At 36.8% G+C, this 20915-nt stretch overlaps 1 protein-coding gene and 1 long non-coding RNA gene across 5 annotated transcripts in view; both read right to left on the minus strand.

Annotated features, from left to right (window-relative positions):
• Nucleotides 1-7096: 7096 nt before the first annotated feature.
• On the minus strand, nt 7097-11900 carry LOC144658765 (uncharacterized). 4 transcript variants are annotated; one of them, XR_013571784.1, is made up of 4 exons: nt 11715-11900; nt 11267-11334; nt 10485-10554; nt 7097-7148 (listed from the first exon to the last, which is right to left on the minus strand). It is a non-coding gene; the product is annotated as an uncharacterized LOC144658765 (long non-coding RNA). The 4 variants fall into 4 exon arrangements; XR_013571785.1 differs by lacking the exon at nt 10485-10554; XR_013571782.1 differs by lacking the exon at nt 11715-11900 and having other exon boundaries at nt 11267-11670.
• A 1258-nt stretch (nt 11901-13158) lies between these two features.
• The window catches only part of LOC144656671 (intermembrane lipid transfer protein VPS13D-like), a 138296-nt gene continuing 130539 nt past the window's right edge, over nt 13159-20915 (minus strand). The window contains exons 67-70 of the mRNA XM_078516914.1: nt 20058-20314; nt 18302-18468; nt 16852-16967; nt 13159-15624 (exon numbers count right to left, since the gene is read on the minus strand). Of these exons, the coding sequence (XP_078373040.1) occupies nt 15532-15624; nt 16852-16967; nt 18302-18468; nt 20058-20314 (633 nt within the window). The 3' untranslated portion in view covers nt 13159-15531. The remainder of the gene's footprint in view (nt 15625-16851; nt 16968-18301; nt 18469-20057; nt 20315-20915) is intronic.

Raw genomic sequence — 20915 nt, forward strand, 5'->3', positions numbered from 1 at the left:
GTTCAAAATGTGTACATGTGACTACACGCTTACCATGTCGATGCACTATGTAGAAAGAAATCAAACATTCCTCAACGATGCTTAGATTCCCTAATAATCCGGTCACACGGGGAAGCAGGAACGGATCAATGGATTAATTATTCAGTGCACTGGTATTTACTATTTACTTATTGCAGCATTGTTATTTTCTCAGTTTTAGACGAATTGACGTTTAGATGCATCTTGATTGGGTGCGCAAAAGGAACTCACTTAAAACGAAGGTAAGCCGGCTGTAGCAAAAATAGGTCCAAAATGTGTACATGTGACTATTTTAAGAATCGCTGTCCATTGTAGTATCGCAAAAAGACGCCAGTTCAAGTTCATACCACAACCGTCGTACAAAAGGGGAGGGGGGGGGGGGGTACCCCTACCAAGGGTTTTGTTCTATTTAGGCACAGCGCAATTTTCACTGTGTAGTTAATCTGTAGATATACTCTTCAAGATGACATGGTTTTTGTTGGCTGTGACGTGATCAGAGCCGCCAACTGGGATTCGCTTTTCACCTTTTTAAGAAAGTCAGAAAATAACGGAATTTGATGCCAAACCAAGTTAGAATACTTATGAAATGTACGTCGCAATTTTTTTAGCCGTTTATTTTTATTGTAAAAATAAACAAATCGTAAAATTCTGTTTCCATAAATTTGAAAAAATAAAGGTATAAAATGACTCTTTGGCCAGACCTGCTTGTAATTTTGACGACGCCATGATAAAATCAAATATCATTGACACATGGTTGACATATCAAAACTTCTGCAAGGGATGAATATACAGCTCCTGAAAGTTTCAGCATTGCAGAGTAGATCCTCTTTACAAAACTTCTCCTCATTGGGGTGGCATCGAAAACCCCATTAATTTCAACACCATGAAAAATGAGCTTTTTGATTCATGGGTTTTTCATCATCATTAAAAAGCCATTAAAAAACCATGGTGGGCTCCATTTTGTTTCATGGCATTTTCATGGGTATTTTGCTCATTAGAGTTTTTTCATGGGTCCTGAAACGTTGTATATTAAGGGGATTTTCATGGGTTTCTCATGAGATTTTCATGCAGTATTCATGGTTATTTTCAATAAAAAACCCATGAAAATTGAACCTTTAAAATCTCCTGAAAAACGTATGAAAAAGCCATGAATTTTCCATGAAAAAATTCAGTGGTTTTTCATGGGTTTTAACTTCATAGTGCATCTAAAAACCACAACCCACCCCCCCCCCTCCGTCGTCCGAAGGTAAATCAAATTTGTGAAATTAAAGGGTAGTCAATATAGCCAACTAAGATCTTATACGCTTCTGATAACCTTTTGTCAAAGTTGTTCAAAGAGATTTTCGAACTTGTTTCCGTTGCGAACTTGTTTCCGTTGCAAGGGATGAATATACAGCTCCTGAAAGTTTCAGCATTGCAGAGTAGATCCTCTTTACAAAACTTCTCCTCATTGGGGTGGCATCTAAAAACCACAACCCACCCCCCCCCCCCCTCCGTCGTCTGAAGGTAAATCAAATTTGTGAAATTAAAGGGTAGCCAACTAAGATCTTATACGCTTCTGATAACCTTTTGTCAAAGTTGTTCAAAGAGATTTTCGAACTTGTTTCCGTTGCAATCTCTCAGTTAGAATGTTTCGTCTGGGAACCGATGGCATAAAAATTACTCCGCCATTGTTTTTCTTATTTTCAGTTGAAGTGTCATTGGAGGAAACTCTCTATAAGACGTTTGAGGGTCAGTGGAAAACACTCGTGAAGCATTAAGCAAAGGTGAGCCATAAAAACCTAACTTCTGTAGTAAAAAACAGTACGCAATGTGTACATGCGACTACAGCTTCCACGGCACTGTATTTATATATTGCAAGAAGAAATTGGATGTCGATCACTTTGCAAGACAAAGCAAGTTCAAAAGTATAGATTGTGACATTTTTCAAAGAAACTCAAAATATTTTTGTTTTTATTATCATGGCAACGGTATTGAGAATGTTACAACGCATTAAAACAACATGTTATTAATTCGCGTAACCATGGCGATGTATAAGGTGTCGATCACTCTAAGTGAAAAACAAACTAAGGTATTTTGTCAAAACAACTAAGGGAATTCGATCATCAATAGTTAAACGGCAGGTCCTTTAAAATGTTTGTTCAGCTACAGTGATTATTAGAGTCGATTGGTTTTCGCTCTTTCAACCTGTCGAAAGAACAGTCCTGTTTGAGGATTTCCAGGATTGTAGTTTATTGGGTTTCACATTTTATTCTCAAAGGATTTTCAGAATTGCGAGTAAACAAAAGAAAAGAATAAGAAATGTGAGACGCAGTTGGTTTACAAGCCGTCCTTTAATATATTTGTCCTCAATCTTGAAGAACACCGAATCACCGAACTCCACTTCAGATCCATGCGCAACGTAGCAGCCATAGACCCAATGCAATTATGGCGACTGTTAATTTTCGGCTTCCAGAAAAATCATTTGTCAAGAAAATTAAATTACTCTAACTTAAAGATAAAGTCAAAGTAAATCAGTGTATGAAGTTTAAGGTGACTCGATTGAAATAAATGAAGTGCTGTAATAGGGGGCCGGCTGAGAGTGGCGGCGGGGAGTGCCCGTCAAAAATTTCTTATAACTTTACCATTTCTGATTCGATTTCCCTGAAACTTTCGCATTTTACTCGTATTTTATCGAAGATTTATACGCACGTCAATATGTCAATGTAATGATTGCGAGTTTTGTGCGATGTTAACTTTTTTGAACACACCTATTTGGATAAAACTGCTATTTACAGAAAACTGAGCGCTAAGATTTCGTTTAAACTACTGCAATTAGCTCATTATAACATCTTATTATGACTCTCTAAGTTTCCAAAAAGTCGTCGGAACAGAAACCTCGATACAATTTGATCATCAAAAGGCAGGCCAGGGTGACTTTTTCCATAAAAATCTCTTAAATTTGAGTGAGTCATAACTTTGCAGCCATTTAACCCAAAACACTGAAACTTCTCAGAATAGCATGATATTTCATATATATTAAAATGTCGCCATCAGCGTTTTAAGAAACTTGACCAAACAAAAGAAATGAATGACAATCATTTTTGCATAAGGTCAATACGACAAAAACATTTTTTTAACACTCATGTGTATTTGTTTTGATTTCTCTTTGTATCCTTGTATTATTTAAACGAGTTGATTAGTAAGCCAACGAAATAACCAGGGGGGGGAGAGGTATACCCATCAATTTCAAATAGGTGTGTGCCGCAAAAGGTTCTTAAACCGTGAACCTATAAAGGATGGAAAAAGCAAAAATCGAGACTCTTTTCAAGGCAAACTCGAAAAATGACACCCTATTCAAGGAATGAACACAAAGTGAAAATTGCTTGAACGGGTCAACTCAATTTTGTTTTTGTAATAATAACAGAGCATTCCTTTTTCGTTAAGCTGGACGTCTACGCACCGCAATTTTAGCTGATGGAATTAAGGCTCCCTATTTAAGGATCAAACCGGAAACACATTGTCAAAAGAGGCAAGAATCGGGAACCAAAAAAACATACTCAATCCCGTGGTACATATGGGAGTGTCCCCCGGGATAAAAGTGGCAATTTTTTGTCCTTAAATGATAGCAATTATTACAACCAGCAAAAAAACTACCGTAAAAATTGTGTTTCAAGTGTTTCATAACGTTTGTGTCTTGTTTTCTACTTAAATTGTCTATACCGTGTCCTTCGCATTCTTTGATATCACTGGTTTTAGGGGGCTGGCTACAATTCCCAAGTGTTAGATTTTGATGGGTCAGTGAGTATAATAACATTTCATCAGTTGATACTACAGTCATGGTGTCAAAAGGAAGCCCAATGATTAGAGAACACGTTGTTATAGTTCTTGTGACACAATATGTTACCTTGGAAACAGAATAGACTTGTTCGTGTACCCTTTATGTTAGCTTTAACTGCTAATAACTCAAAAATTAGTTTGGTGACCTGAATTTTTAGGATTTTTCTTTATTATTAAAACAAAATCTGTGCATGAGGTTCAGGGCCACCTTGAATTTTCATAAATTTAAGGTAGCTCTGAGCCACATGTACAGAGTTTTCAGAAAGTTGCATCTTATGCTGCTGAATACAAACCGATAATTAAAAAAAACTGGGTCAGCGAACTCGTTTTTGAGTGATAGGCAGTAAAAGCTTAACTTAAGGGTGTTTGAGATCAATGATAGGAACAAAGAAAATCAACAAAAAAACGATATTGTCTTGACGTGCCAGATTATCTCATATTTGATAATTGTATTTATATAATAACTTGAATTCTACGCGCATTTTGATTGGTTCTTACTTATGATCTATTAGAGTACAGACGCATAGATGACGTCACGCGATGGTGTGACTCGCGCGCGTGATCAGAGTTCATAGACCAAATCAGAGTTTTATTATATAAAACAAATAGATTCAATTTTGCCGTGGGTCTGTTCAGTTATAGATCACAGAAGACGTTAAAATGTGGTAAGAACAACAGTGACCCACTCGCCTAGCGGCTCGTGGGCCACCTTTTTTGTTCTTACCACATTTTGACGTCATCTGCGATCTATAACTGAACAGACGCACGGCAAAATGGAATCTATTTGTTAATTAGACAGGGTTGTCAAATCGAACGATATGCTAAATTAAAAAAAAGTATAGGTAGTCATAAAAAAAAGTAGCAAAAAAGGAGGGTGCGATTAATTAATCGGATAACGGACGTCAAAAAACTCCTTCGCCTACATTGTTCTTAATTTATTTACTAAGTGTGATGTGGCTCCTTTGAAATCGTGACATGTAACAGTGTCGCAGGAAACGTAAAGATAACAGTCCATTTTTATTACAAATTGCTATATGAGAGCACTGAAATTGTTTCAAAGCGTCCTTGGCTGCGGATGGCTCGGATGGAAATGGATTGCGACTTGAAAAATTAAGACTTAGTTGTTTCCGCGCGCCTAAAAAAAATCGATATTTATAGCCATATCGTCATTTCTACCCATCAAATTAAGGTTATATCTTGCTTTTAAAAAAGAGACGCTACAGTAAAAACCCGCGAGTAAGAACCTAACATTTTAGAACCTGTTAGGCTAAAATTTGCAAATTAGATACCATTTTTATACGAACCAATTTAGCTTAAAATTGGAAAACAGGTTCTTATTTTCTAAAAGTGATTAAATTTGTTTACTTTAGAGAAAATGTGATAGATCAACATTCTGGATCCTCTTTGGAGATATGTAACCTAGAAGTCTTATTACCCCAGATGCAATGTAATGCAAATGTTTTACAAGAAAAAGGCCGAATACTACTAAAATCTCTATTTAATAACATTGAATTTTTTTCCTCAGAAATTAATAACCTATTAAGAACTTAATTAATCTAAATTTGTGTCAATAGCCATTTATGTAAGAACCTGTTTAGGCTAATCTGAAAAACAACATAATTAAGTGATTTGCTTGCAAGATTTAGAAATTGGTTTTAACTGAACTTCCAAATCTTTTTTTTTTAATTTAGTGAGTAGGTTATGCGTTAACATTAAGGTGGAATAGTTAGAAGCCATGTTTTAGGAAGTATAGCGAAAATTGCGATTTAAAAATGTTGTTACACAAACTACTTTGAGGATAGATATTACGATTAAATATTTCTTTATTTTTTCAGGTTCAAGCATAACCACAGAGGACTTTCAAAGAAATTCATCAATTGCAATAAAATGTCCAAGATGTCTTTGGCTGGTGTTTTGTGCTTTCAAGAAAGAGATTTCATGCGGAAAAAGACAAATTAGAAAAAACTAAGTCTTTTGGCGGGAAAAATTGTCTCAGATCAAACACTCGCGCTTTTAAAAGGGCCAAGAAAAAAAGTGAAAAAATTAAGTCTTTTGGCGGGAAAATTGTCCTTGGAAAAAAAGTCTGTGCTTTTGAATGGCGTCTGGTTTTGAGTCAAAAATATACTAAGTCTTTTGGCGGGAAAAATTCTGCACTGTTTAAGAATTTATCCCATCAAAAGTCCAAGTATATGTTTGATTTCTGACTAGACTCTGTTCAAAATCGCAGAATTTTTTTTCTTCTTGGCAACCCTACATAGTCAAAATATAGTAAAAGAGATAGCCTACATTTCTCCTAGTTACCAGGCCCTTTTAAAAGCGCATTTTTTTGTATATGAGTGCACTCAGTAAAAGACAATAAACAAGAGAAACAATAGAAGTTGAGAAGTTTTTATTTCTTTTTAATACTATTATCTTAATTACAATATTGTTTGTTAACGATGCAAGTTATTTAAAACACTTGACGAGTACAAGCAATGAACTGACTACTAAATTCAACTAAAAGTACGGAAGACAAACCCTTGTAAATAGTACAAAAATCTGACTAAGTCGAATAACCGCAGTGATTAAGAGAAATGAGTAAATCTTGCTGTGACAACATGTAAGCGAAAAATTCCGTTTAAAGCTTGTTATTAAAGCAAGGAAGAACGATTTTAGTTTACATATGTTTGGCCAGTTATAAAGGCAATTTTTTAATGACTGTCATAGAAACAGACCAAAATTGATCACAGCGAATACCTGCCGTCATAGAATAGCTTAATAGACCATGAAACTAAACTATGTGTTTACATGTTTAGCTATCGCATTCTACCGCGTAACATTGTGACGACAGTAATTGTTACACGAGTTGTTTTGGATCAATTTCAAGCAAAAAACTTTTAAATTTCTTTCGACAGTCATTGAAAAAGTGCTTTTACACGCCTTGAACGAAACTATAAATTTATCCAAGAGAATGAAGGATCTTTCTTGCCAGAAGCAAGAATAATTTTTTGCTTCCCAAATGTTTTTCAATTACAAAACAAAATACAAAATTCTGATTACAGGCAATTTAGAACGATTTTTGTCCGTACTAGACAAATTGTATTCAATAATAACTCCAGTGCTAGAACTTTTGTTAAATTAATTTTGTGAAATCTTATTGTCGACGAGTGACAAATGTTTTGCAAAAGAGATCGTTACCGCGAGCTAAATTAAGATATATTACCTCTGTAATTAATCTCTGACTACGTTTTCTTGTAAGTTGAGTCCTTTAGTGAGTTCCTTTCCTTTCCTTGAATGTAATCCTCTTGATTTAGCAAGCAGCATTAAAGACACTAAAAAAGAAACAAATGTGCGTGTTAAACAAGAATGAAACTGAACTTGTTTGTACATAAATAAAATGCGCAACAAAACGTGCTAATCTGGCCATTTGCTTCATGTCTCAGAATTTACGACCGTTGAACATTTACCCTTGTGAAAGAAATATTTCTGTCGGTATTAACACTTAAAAATGACGTTTCGTTCGTTGTTCAAAACAGAAAGGATGACTAGTGTAACACACTGCTCCAAGCGTTCCGTTTTCCATTTATCCATGTTTATTGCAATTATTTCAATCTATCTTTCCACCTTTCCAAGATCAAATTAAAAATTCTCCTCAATGATTTTCATAGATTTCTTCTTATGCCAGTTTTGAGAATTTATATTTCTAGTTGATGATTTTCATTTTTCCTTTGTTTTTAAAAAGATGTATTATCCCGTTTAGCAATTTTATTGCAATAATTTCAATCTATCTTTCCACTGCCCCAGGATCAAAATAATTCTTCTTCTCAATGATTTTCGTACATTTCTTTTAATACGAGTTTTGAGAATTGGATGATGCATAAAGACAAAAATTTAAGTTGATGATTTTCTGTTTTCTCTTCACCTGTTTTTATAAAGATGTAATGATATTGTAGGAGAACATGCATGTTGGTCGCATTTCAGTGCAGGTCAATAAAGAAGCGGATAATTTGAAAAGAAGCTCTGCTCATTCTCTCTTTTGATAATTTGGTGCTTCATTTAGAAAACGTGTACCAACTTGCGGGTTCTGAGAATTTACAAACGACTGAATTTGGCTCTCGCATAATCCCTGGACTTGGTTTATATTAACTTGCCATAAGGGCACCAAATTTGTCTCTGAGTTAAACAATTTGAATTCCCTTAAAAGCACACTGAAGAAACTTATTTGACGCACAATAATTTTTCATATGGATCAGGTTTGTGAATTTCGCCACAACGTTTGCTTGCGGAAACCAATCTGAACGAAGAGAGCTGCATTTACTAAAAAATGATCATTCTTTACTGTAAAAAGGGCTCTACAAGAGTGCAAAATGAAAATAAACAACTTATTGAGATTTAACATCTCATGAACCGCAATGTTAGGCAAAATGATTTTATAATAGTACAATCAGTTTTGAAACGAATTTATTACTAATGCTCGCTGTAGTACAAGCACAAGGTTTAATGCTTGTTAACACTTTTTGTAATTAAAGGAAAAGTTCATTCCAAAAAAGCACTTTTTCTTTACGCCAACGAAAATGTTATTTCAACATATGTTAGACACCAAAATTTCAGCTTCCAAGGAATACTCAAATCTTATGGAATATTTTTCTGAAGAAGTCCGAGAATTGAGAAAAGGCCGCCGCCATCTTGGATTAACTTAGCATCCTTAATTTTTGGACTTCATTTAACATTTGATCAGCAGGGATTTGCTAGAGCAAATGTATAGCATTTGACATTTCATGGGGTTTGAATACTCTTTGGAAGCTGAAATTTTCGTGAGTAACATATCTTTGTTTTATACTTTTTGTTGGCGAGAAGAAAAAAGTGCCATTTTGGAATAAACTTCTCATTTTTTATTTGTCCCATGCTCGAGTCTTGTTGAACACTTCATCTTCATTATTTATTACCGAGCTTAAAATTTACCATCTTTTTTATTATTTACTACAAACTTGATGAATTCGACATTGCTGATCCTAGCAGTAGGCAGGGCGCGTGTCACTTATCAACCTAGTAAAATGGCCCAGCTTACAACGAGTCTCTCGTAGCTCAGTTAGTTAGAGCGCCTAACCGGTATCTGGGAGGCCATGGGTTCGATTCCCGTAGGGGACTAGAATTTTTTTTTTGTCTCATGCTCGAGTCATGTTGAACACTTCATCTTCAGAACTTCTCATTATTTCTTAAAATTTAAAAACAAATGCAGTTTGGGATGTATTCATTAAAATTGATTTTGCACAAAGATATTTGCGGAAAGATGCTTTAAAACATTGTAAATCCAATTCCAATTTTCTTAGCTTGTGATTAAGATAAAAAGCGTTTTTAAACGAAAGGCAGTTATATCAGGACTTTTATATCGATCGTCAGTGATTGACCGTATATTACTTTCGTTTTCTGTTGCAGTAATTTTTTATTCCAATAATATTCTTGACCGTTAAATGTGTTCCTTATTTGATCGTGAAAAAGACTATAGTGGCCAGTGAATTATCGCAAAAGTAAAAGTACTCGACAGGCCTGTGACTGCATTTCCCGCGCATTTTGACATCACTCACACGTCGTGTAATGATCACGGTACATCGTGTGCGGTCACCAAGCTGAACAACTAAACGACCCGCCGTATAACATTTTTAATGCAACCTGAAGAAGACCAGTAAAACTGGTCGAAACGTCCAGCTTTTTTAATGAAATTAACCTCGAAAAATCCCAAAAACAGTCACAAAAAAACTTTCAGGAAAAAACGTTGAACAGTGAAAAAATGTTTGAACAATTTAGAAGTTAGTTAAGCTCCGTTTTATATTCAAACAGGAGACGTTTTGAGCGCCAGGCCTATGTCAGATAAAAACATATTTGAAAGTTTACTTTAACAACATAGGCCTTTGAATTTTGTTTTCGTTGGCTTCTTAGTATAAATATTTGGTTGGGCATCACTAATCAACTCGTTTTAGTAATAAAAGCACACAAAGAAAAAATCATACCAAATAAACATGAGTGTTAAAAATTAGTTGTTTTTTTTCGTATGGCCGCAACGTTGAGCATGGATCTGAAGTCCACTTTTTTAATGAAATGATTCAGTGTTCTTCGAGATTCGGGACATAAATGTTAAAGCACGGCTTAAACCCATCACCTTTCCTATATTTAATACTTTCTTTTGTTTTCTCGCAACTCGGAAAATCCTTTGAAATTTAAATGTTACACCCAATAAACGACTAACTTGCAAAGCCTTTAATAGGACGATCGACTAAACAGGTTGAATGAACAAAAACAATCGACTGTAATAATCACCGGAAGCTGAACAAACATATAAACTTGAAAAGGCCATATAGTCTTGGCTAAGTTTTATTTTCACCTAGAGTGATCGACACATTATACATCGCCATGGTTGCGCGAATTAATAACATATTGTTTTGATGTGTTGCAACATTCTCAATACCGTTGCTATAGTAATAAAAAGAAAAATATACTGAATTTCTTTGAAACAATCACAATCTATACTTTTGAGCTTGCTTTGTCTTGTAATGTGATCAACATCCAATTTTTTTCTTGCAAAATATAAATACATTGCCTTGGATGCAGTAGTCGCATATACACATTGTGAACCTGTTTTTTACTATAGAAGTTAGGTTTTTATGGCCTACCTTTGCTTAATAGGTGTTTTCCTCTGACCCTTCAACGTCTTTAAGAGATTTTCCTCCAATGAAACTTAAACTGAAAATAAGAAAAACGATGTCGGAATGGTTTTATGCATTCTGTTCCCAGACGAAACTTCATAACGAATAGATTGCCACTGAAATGAGTTCAAATATTTTTTAATTGATTTGACAAAAAGGTTATCAGAAGCGTAAGTTCTTAGTAAGCAATATTGTTTACCCTTTAATTTCCAAAATGTCGATTTTCCCTCGGTCGTGGGGGGGGGGGGGGGGGGATGGGTGTATTTGGGTTAGCTGCCACTCCTTAGGTTTTTTCGCAGTTTTGAAAACATGATCTTTTCATCAATGCTTTAACTTTCAGAAAGCTGTTTATTCATCTCTTGTGGAAGTTTTTATATAACAACCATAAGTCAATGATATTTGAAGTTGCCATGGAATCGTCATAATTGCAAGCAGGTCTGGAAAATAATCGTCATTTTTATCATTTTTATTTTTTCCAGTTACTTGAAACGGAATTTTACGATTTGTTTTTTTTTTTACATTCCATAAGCATTATGGCTTGGTTTGCATCAAATTCCGAAATAATTTCGCTGTGCCTTAATAGAAAAAAACACTTGGGAGGGGTTCCTCTCCCCCTGTACATAGGTAGTGGTATTAATTTGCTTTTACGTACACAAGCTGACGTCTTCTTGCAATACTACAATGGAAAGTGATTCTTAAAATAGCCACATGCACACATTATGGACCTATTTTTGCTACAGCTGGCTTACCTTCGTTTCAAGTGAGTTCCTTTCTGCGCTCCCAATCCAGATGCATCTAAACGGCAATTCGTCTAAAACTGAGATAAACAATGCTGCAATAAGTAAAACGTAAATACCAGTGCACTGAAGAATAAATCCATTGATCCATTCTTGCTTCCCTGTGGGACCAGATACCAATATTTTAACACCAAGTCGACAAGCGTATAACAAGAATCTCCAATACATTTCTGATTATTCGGTTTTAATTTTGTTGAGTAAAGCTTTCAGGACGGCCAAACTTCAAAGATGTAACATTGCTGGCGTAAAAATGTAAGAGTTGGCACCGGAAAACGGTACTTCAACAAATTTTAAATCCATTTTATAACAGAGAACTTAGTGTTTACATTACTTGGCAGGATTATTTCGTTTCGCTTGCCTTTCTTTCAGTCTTGAATAATCGTACAATTTAAACTCTTACCTCGTGAGGTTTTCCAGGTGTTGTTATTTAGCTTTTGACGATTGTTGTGGCGGTGGAATTACATTTGTTAACAAATTTCTTCCCTTCGAAGAAGTCGAACAGCTCCGACCACGAGGTAGTGAAGAATAAAATGTAAATGAGAAAAATTACACTCAACCTTTGCACGTGAAAAATTGCATGGCGAGGTTGCTGGGTCTTTTGTTGAGTCGAATTTATTTGAAAATACATGCCATAGTGAGGTACAAATTGCATTAATGTGTTTTTTTGTTTGAAAACGCATTTTTTTCAATACGTTTTTGCGTGTGGTCCGCATTAAAACGACGTATCGCAAAAGAGCTTTTTCAAAACGCTTTCAAAAGTAAGAAGTTTTAAAAGAACAGTGTCACGAGGTTCACTTAAAAAACCCAAGAGCCTTAAGACATATAGAAACCTAAAATTAGTGGTCCAGTTTTGCAAAAATGTTTATTGGCATTTTACTGACGCTATAAACAGGTGATATCATTGTGATGCCATTAGGAACTTAAGATCTAAACTTAAAACAGATTGAATGACTTTTTCAAACTCTGCCTTGTGGCCTGGAAAAACAGCCTAAAACTAATAACGGCTACCCTCTATCTTAAAGAACATATACTTTATATCTTTATCTTGAAACTTTAGGCGCATTTCTTGAACAAGCGAGAGTACTACTTCTCCATGACAGCGTTCTTTTAAAAACGGAGTTTTGTCGTTTCAGTGTGGAAATATCGTTTTTGTTAGTTCCCTAAGACCTGGAGTGTACATTAGGCAAACAGTTTTATACGGCCAGTTTTTGGTGGATGCGAAGTAGAAATAAGGCTTATAGGGTTTCTAATGTTTGAATATTTAGAGGTGATTTCGACCCTTGCACATCGCGTCACACCCTCTCAAACGTGTACACAACTGTGTAGGAAACCCCCTTTCTCATGTAGATATTTACGGAAGCCTGTTACAGATGTACAAGACTTTGCTGGCAAATTAATTTTCTAACAGTTTGCCTTCAGTTTAACTCTGTTTATTATTGGGGTGCTCGGAGTGCCTAAACATTTTGGCTGCAAAGCGTCAAGTTTATGCAGTTTGGTAAGTGCAAGGTGGTTAGTCATCTGATTCAGTGGGGTGAGTTAGGGGACATTACAGAGCCCCGCTTTCTGTTCGGGTAGAGCAGGGGTTGCGATGTCTTGGTAGTGGAGGTGCTAATGGTTAGCGTACTGGACTCCGGATCGGCTCCCCCCAAGTGTATAACTGATTACTGGCGAAATAATGCTGGGGGGTACACCTGCGATGGACCAACATCCCATCAAGGGGGAAGTGGAAATTCTCCTAGCCGCTTAATGCTACAGTAACCGGGTTAAGCGTCGGCAAGTTTGGGCCACTTGGCTCGAGGCTTCATCCCTTGTTTTTAATGGTGACCCAAAGACAGAAACGAACATTTTCCTTTCATCATTTTAATGTATACAGCCATATTAAATCTATAACAACACCGTTGTACAAACTGCGGATTTGGACAACTAAATTCTATTGAATAAACCTTTACTCATTCAACTGAATGTCATTTATAATTTAATTTGCAATTTCCCCGAGAAAAATAATCTATCCCCAACGGCTAAAATTGCGAAACTCTAAGGCCACCTCAGAGACACAAGTTTTACATGTATCGTGTCACGCAAGTGGAGTACATGAGCTACCCATATACCAATGCTAAAATCAATCTAAGTTAACAATAAACTTGAAACCGGTAAAATCATATTGCATCCCTGTACTCTCATAAAAATAAAATTTGTCGATTTAGTGTACGGTTGATGTAAAGTAATTGAGAAACAATACTGTAAATTGTTACCCTCGGTGCCAGAGGGTTTTTTTCGTTTTGCGGCGACAAAGGCCGGAGAAGCCGCGATCGTTGCTTTGCTGCTCAAAAATCGTGTCTTTCCTGCAAAAAAGAAAAAACCCTCTGGGTACCCAGGGTAGTAAATTATATTTGCACATGAAATAAAAAAATTAACCTGCCTGCAACTAATTAAAAATTCTTGCTGTCTTGAACAGCGTTTTTAAATCGAAAATGTGAATGGTTCACCGAAGCCCGGAAAGACTTGTTTCTCTTTTATCAAGAGAATCGATGAATGATTTTATTGCGGTTTTAGTGATATGCGAACTCTGACCCGTCCCCCCGTCGTCTTCATATAGCACGCGGCAAGGGGAGAAGCACGCGCTCGAGGTGGGGGAGCAGAGGATGCTGGGAAGGATCTCCCTCCACGGTATCTTTTCCGCGTGCTAAATGAAGCCGACTGGGGACGAGTCAGATGCGAACTCTGAAGTTCAAAACCAATCATAATTATGGCCACAGCAAACGAAACAAGAAAAACAAAAAAAAAAAAACAAAAAAAAAAATGGATCGGAATCTACCAATCGCAACTGACAGAGGTGAACTTTTGACCCAGTTGACATGCAGTTGAGGTGAAGTTCTGTTTCCCGAGAGGACCGCTGAAAGGATTAACGGTAGCAAAAAGCGTAAACCATTGGTTGAGGATTGAATTTTAGAGTTCGCATATCATTGAAAAACGCAATAAACAAATTTATATGAACTGTTGGCAATGCAACATTGCAACTGAAGTATCATTAATTCCTTTCTATAAATTACGTAAAAGCTGAAATTACCCTGTGTAAGGGCCTGATTACATGAGCTGGGCTGGCCCAGTTAGCCTGGCTGGCTCGGTTTGCCGAGATGACTTTCAGCCCGGTATTACATTAGCCCGGTTAGCCGGGCTGGCCAAGTTGGTCGAGATGACTTTCAACCCGGTTTAGCACGAATGATCTTGATCACCTTTTTCCGGCAATTTGGTGGTCAATGTTTTGCACCTATGCATCTGGATGGGTTACGTTACCTCTACATCCTATTTAGAAGGAGTAGCATTGATTTTTTCGTCGTATATCATGCTCGGAAGAGAAATTTAATGCTGGCCCGCTTAGCCGGGGTAGCGCAATTACATGGGAAATTTTCAGCCTGGCTAGCCGAGATCCCGGCATAGCGATACCGGGATCTCGGCTAACCGGGCTGGCCTGGTTGTCATGTAATCGCAGAGTTGATTTTTCGTGCGTTTAACAGACGTGCAAAATCACGGCAAACCGAGCCAGCCCGGCTCATGTAATCAGGCCCTAATAACAATAAAGCATACAGTTTACTTTAAACAAGAAGTTCCGGTATAAAAGTGGCCTGGCCTGGCCATTCTTACGCCCAGTTGTCAGTCAATCATCAAAGCGTAAACAACTGGCAAACAACCTGGGTATTTTCCACAACTGTTACTGATAAAATTTGTTTCATTTTCGCTAGGAATATTCTGTTAAACCTCAGGAAGCTATTTTTCATATTTTTTGTAAATTATATATCTTGGTTCATGACATTTGAAGGCATGTTCAGCTCGAAGGATGCTCGGCACCACAACGTGCCACGAATGAAAAGTACAAATTTGCATTTCGCGCCCGAGAAGTGTGAAATGTGGGAGGTGCCATCCCTTTTATAGCGGAACATTCTGTTTTTATACCTTCATTTCTTTTGGCAAACCGTTTCAACAAAGCCATGCATTGTTGGTGTGGCTAGGGTACAATCACTTTTTTATGACTGGCATCAGTCAATCAGAAATAACTTGCGCAGCTTATTCTGGGGTGTTAACTAATGCTACCTTTTAAGACTCGTCATTGTGAGTGGAGACAAACACTCGCGTGATAGGCTTTTCACCGTTATGCCTGGTAATACTCTCCTTTGCAATACTTCTACACTTCGACATAGCGTTTAACTGCTATCTAGTAGCTACTCAGCAGAGGTTGGTCCTTTAGATTTCACTTTGACGGTCTGCTGGAGCTCATCATAAAGATTTTTGGCATAGTTAATCTTTTGCGCCACCTAATCAACAAGAGGGAATAAGCAAATGTTACATTTTAGCTTATTTATACCTTATAAGAAATAAACGTTCCATGAAATTACAGCAAATTTTAAAAATTAGCGTTCATTTAAGTCGCGTTAATTGTGGCGGCGTTAATTTCCGCGCCATTAACTAAGTGAAGCGTTAATTTCCGCAAGCTTTATTGCCATTAATATTACCCCAAGTTTTGGATCCAGTCCAGACATAGTTAACTTTCTCTTTTCTGCAAACTATATTTCGATGTTTTGCAATGTAAAATCCTACAGATATTGTTTGCGATATTTCCAGTTCATGCCTGCTTTCAGAAGGGCAGTTCGACAACTGACACTTATGACTTCACCTAAAACAGTTTTTACGTTGAAACAAAAATTTGTTCTCGTTGTCACCAGAAACTGCGTTTCCTTGTGTTGATCGAGTTAATTTCCTTCACTTTGAAAATTTACCTCCTCTCTCGAGTTAATTTTCTTTATTCAGGAGTAAGTTTCCTTCGAAATCGCGTAAATTAAAGTCGCGTTAATTTAAAATACCTTAATTAACACGAGCGTTAATTTCATCTAATAAAGTTTACATCCACACTGATTACTAGGAAATTCGAAAGCCTTTGTTTACCGGACAGCCAAACAAATAAAAACGAAACAAATAAACAACACAAGGCACTTTATTTTTTTGGTTTGGCAGACAGAAAAGAAACCATCCCGGGCTTTTATACAGAGGCAGACTGAAAATCAAGAACCAGAGTTAAAATTAGAATCACTTGATTATTCTTTATGTCGGCAACGTAGAAGAAAAGTAAAAATACAAGGAGAATGTCACATAACGAATGTCGATCATGCGAGTCCGACAAATTAACAACGCTATAAAACAATGCGTGGGAGGCACGGTGGTCTAACGGTTAGTGTACTTAACTCCGGGTCAAGCAGTCAGGGTTCGAGCCATGGCCAGGGCCACTGTGTTATGTTCTTAGGCAAGACACCGTCCTCTAACAGTGCCGCTCTTCACCTAGATGTATAGTGTCAAATTAAATGTCGGGGGTAACCCTGCCATGGACTAGCATCCCATCCAAGGAGAAGTAGAAATACATACTCCTGGTCACTTCATGCTGTGAAAACCCCAGATAGGCGTCGACAAGATGCCTATCATGGAAGACTGCGCCTAGCATGGCAGACTGCGCCTTATAAAACGACATTAATGAGACAAATGGTACAAACCTTCTGAGCGATATTTTTATCACACCTCAGCCTTGGTCTTTTATTCGGGTTCTCTGATGGTGTAGGTACACTGCTGTTATCTGCCTTCATCACAAGTTCAATGTAATCCTTGCCGTCTAAACAAGTAAATATATAGTAAAATTAAAAGTGGCTATTAGCCACTAAACTCGAAAAATAAAATGTGAAACAAGAAGCAAACTTTTACAAAGATTTGCCAAAACAAACAGGACCATTTTGAACTTCCACACTGCAGTTAGTCTGTAACTCCACTCAATACATAAGGCCAAGTAAAAAAAAAAAACAAAAAAACAAATGTTTCTCGTCCCCGTCCGCTCCATTTTTTGGGGCCGCCTCTCTTTTTTAATTATTTGCTGTTGGAAAAATAGAACGAGCAAAAACCAACAGACGTTACTTTCGATTTGTACCTAGTTTTCCTTAATTAAACTACAACAAAAAATTCTGAAAGACTTTTCTGTATGGCTTTTGTCTGCGTATTAACACGAACGCAGGCCAACATATTAAAGCCTTGTTACGCTTGGTCTGTACTGGATAGGTCAATTAGATAGTAGGATTTATTTTGCAAGATTGCTTCCGGAGAATTTGACGATGCAGGAAATGACGAATAACAAAAAAACCACCCGCCAGCTCGCTTTCAGAAGGTTTGTCCTGGTCGGACAAGTTTGTAGCCAAGTATGGTACAAGTTTATATATTAATATTATAATACCACAATACAACGCAGGAATGCTCTATTATCACTTTCGTTTTTATTCCGTTCCGATAATAAATTTATTACGCGCAATGCGAGCTAATGCGTGACGTCTCAGTTGTCACATTGAATTGTTGTTTGGTCTTCTGAGACGCCGCATTTTGCGTTCAGGCAACCAGTTTTTAGGAAATTTAATTATAGGCACGGTTGCCCGAGAAAAGGCCGCCAGACAATCCAGGGACAAATTTAAGTATATGACATTAAGATTTGCCTTTGTAAGTCTTCTGCGCATGCGTTCAGTTCATACATCCGTGAGCTTGGTAATATAGCAAGTTCCACTGAACTATATATAGGATATATATATAGGAAGTTCCACTGAATTCCACTGAATCGCTTAAAGACGAATTTACAAAATGGCTACACGTGAGATTTTGCCTATAATTTGTGAAACTCTGATAAGAAATTGCTGTTGGTGTTATCACGGATAATTACTGACATCTTTAACTTTTATCAAGGGTAGGAAATAACGAAATAGGATTTAATTTATTCTGGTACTTGATTTTTGCCCAACTTTTATAAATATTGCTCGACTTTCTAGTGGATTCCGTCTTAACAACAACAACTTGTCATCTTTTTTGTTGTAAATATCTTATTTCAATGTCACTACCACTCTTAACTTGATCTGTTTTGTCTTCAATAATTATAAATTACCCCACCCCAGGCCTATCTCAACATGTACTTACCACTAAAAAGTGGCTGGCAAACAAAGAGGTCTGAAAAGCGCACGAATAGAACAATAGCTTCCGGAGAGGGGGTACCACGGGCGCGTACAAAGTACGCCCCCTCTGTAGTGACGATGGCTTTCAGTCCGTCTTGCTTGTCTCGTCTCACAGTGTCCGACAACACAAATCTGATGAAACAAGGTCAAAGATCAAAGTGGCTATAAGTCACCAAACTCGGAAAAGGTATTATGAAACAAGAATTGAAAACAACAAATTGACAAATAAAGGTTTGCTAATACAAATGATGTTAAACTTTCCAAACTTCAGTTCACTTCACTTTGATTGCCATCAAATACTGATCGAGAGCAGACCGAAAGGCCAAGAGATAGAGTTTCCATCCGTTGAAAATTGATTTCTTTCTTTTAATTTAGCTTTTTTAATATTTGAAGGTTAAGAAAAATAATAATAATAATATCATTGGCTGTAAGTCTAGCGATTTTGTTTCACCAAATCTTACTGAGAACTGGTCAATTCTCAACGATATGGGTTTGGCTTATAGCCGAGTATTTCCGCCGAAAAATGGTAATAGAAAAGAGTTGAAGTTGAATGAAATATTCCTCTAAATGATCTATAAGCCGATCGTGTCTACAAACCAAAATTAACAAGCGTTTAATTTTAATGAAGCAACGTTAGGAATGGAGTTTTATTCGCATTTTCTTCGTCGCTCTGAAATATTATTGATCACTTTTAATTTTTGTCGGCGTCATAATCGTTTTTTGAACTGTCAAAAGCATTTGAAATCCCGCATGTCTTAAACAAATTCTTTGCAATTTTTTCTACAATTTCTTCCTGCGACTGTTCCTTCGCCTTTTAAAGTTTATAATCACCGCTAGCGTGACTCTTGAAGAAAAGAAGAAATCGACCTTTGTGTTGACTTGTGGCCACGTCAGAAACTGGCCAATCAGAAGCGGTCGTTCCCACGGGCTTGGTAAACATTGTAACACGATCTGACACTAATCGACTGGATGTAATATTTTTGTTCAAAACCCAAAACTTATAATACCACGACGAAGGGGTGAATTTACTTCGCCTATTACAACTCTTTTTTGAGTTAAAAATTATGACAGTTCTACAAACAAAAGCTCCTACTTTTAAAAATTAGAGTTAAATAAAATAATCTTCAGTAATTAATGGTCGTCCTTATGATGTATTTTATTATTATTATTTGTTTTTTTCTTTACTGATTTTTTAACCATTGTGCTCAAATTTACTGTCACATAGGATGTTACAATTTGTCTTCAATTTCAAGTTGGTTTATTCTGCTTTCTGAGTGTTTTAATAATTATCAGTGTTACTGAAGCTACGAACTTGCCTTATGAATGGTCAATCTGATTAAATTCTGAAGTGATGCATTTGAAGAAATTAAAGAAACAAAATAACTTGACACTCAAAATCAACGACAGAAAAAGATCCACTTAATAGCGATGCACCATTGACATTAGCTAAAAGAATTAAACGTAACCTTGTTCAGAGCTCAAAAACAAATATACATCGGGGATAATGCAATTGCAAGTGTTAAAACTGTTTAAAAAATCCGAACAACGGAAATACCTTGCATCTTTGCATACCCCCTAAAATGCAATCCTCGGCTTTTTCTTTACCAGAACAAATAACAATTCAACCTCAAGTATTCACACTTTCTAATAAGACCAGGGACTGCCTTGTAGTTTGTTATCAGAAGAAAAGATAAAAAATAACATAAACGCGACTCCCGTACTTTTCGTATATATTTCCTTCGTTTAACTTCAACATGATTTCCTGCCCTTCCGCGTGGGTCGCAGCGAACCTTGGGATAGCACCACTGGGTCCAAAACAATTCCTTCGCAGGCGTGTCTGTTTTGGCCGGAAATATCTGGAGTTGCGTGTGGCCTGGCCGCGGACGGCTGCTGCTGCGCCAGAAATAAAGCCCAATATTCCAGCGGTTGACTTGGCAACTGCTTCCCCAATTCCCTTGGCAGTGCCAGTTACGAAACCCTGAATAAAAGAGGCAGAAATTCATTGAAAGTCATACATTGTATCAACACAAAACAACCACATTTTTGGGACAGTTTCATTCTCCAGTGTTGGCAAAAGTGACTTGCTACTTGCTTCAACAGAACGATTTTACTTACGGTGCAGTCGTCACAAAAGTCGGCCACATAAACGGGATGGTCGTATTTTAAGACTGTTTAAATTGAATTGAATTTTAATTTGCAAATGTCAAACAAAGCCTATGATCAAGTCACTGAAAAGAAGTTGTATGAACGAGGGCAAAAGGTGGAGTTTCACTGCTTTTTCCTAGAGCAAACTATTGCAAGTTTAATTTCTAAAATTGTGAGTCACCGTAGATTTTACGACAGATAAGCATTCAATTCCCAATAGTGAAAATATCAACACCGTAAACTTCCATACAATCTCAGTGTTTTCACAAAAGCAGAAGGGTGTTAAGAAAATCAAGAAATCATCAAATAGAAATCATGAGTTGATTAGGACCACATTTCCGATGCTTACATCAAAGAAATGTCTTTCTTGCTACGCCACTGTCGCTAACATTATTTCTGCCTTTTTTCTCCTCTCTAAAAAGCCAACCGAAAGT

Source organism: Oculina patagonica, chromosome 6 (assembly GCF_052425735.1).
Source record: "Oculina patagonica isolate OP01 chromosome 6, crgOcupat, whole genome shotgun sequence".
NCBI classification, from domain to species: domain Eukaryota; kingdom Metazoa; phylum Cnidaria; class Anthozoa; order Scleractinia; family Oculinidae; genus Oculina; species Oculina patagonica.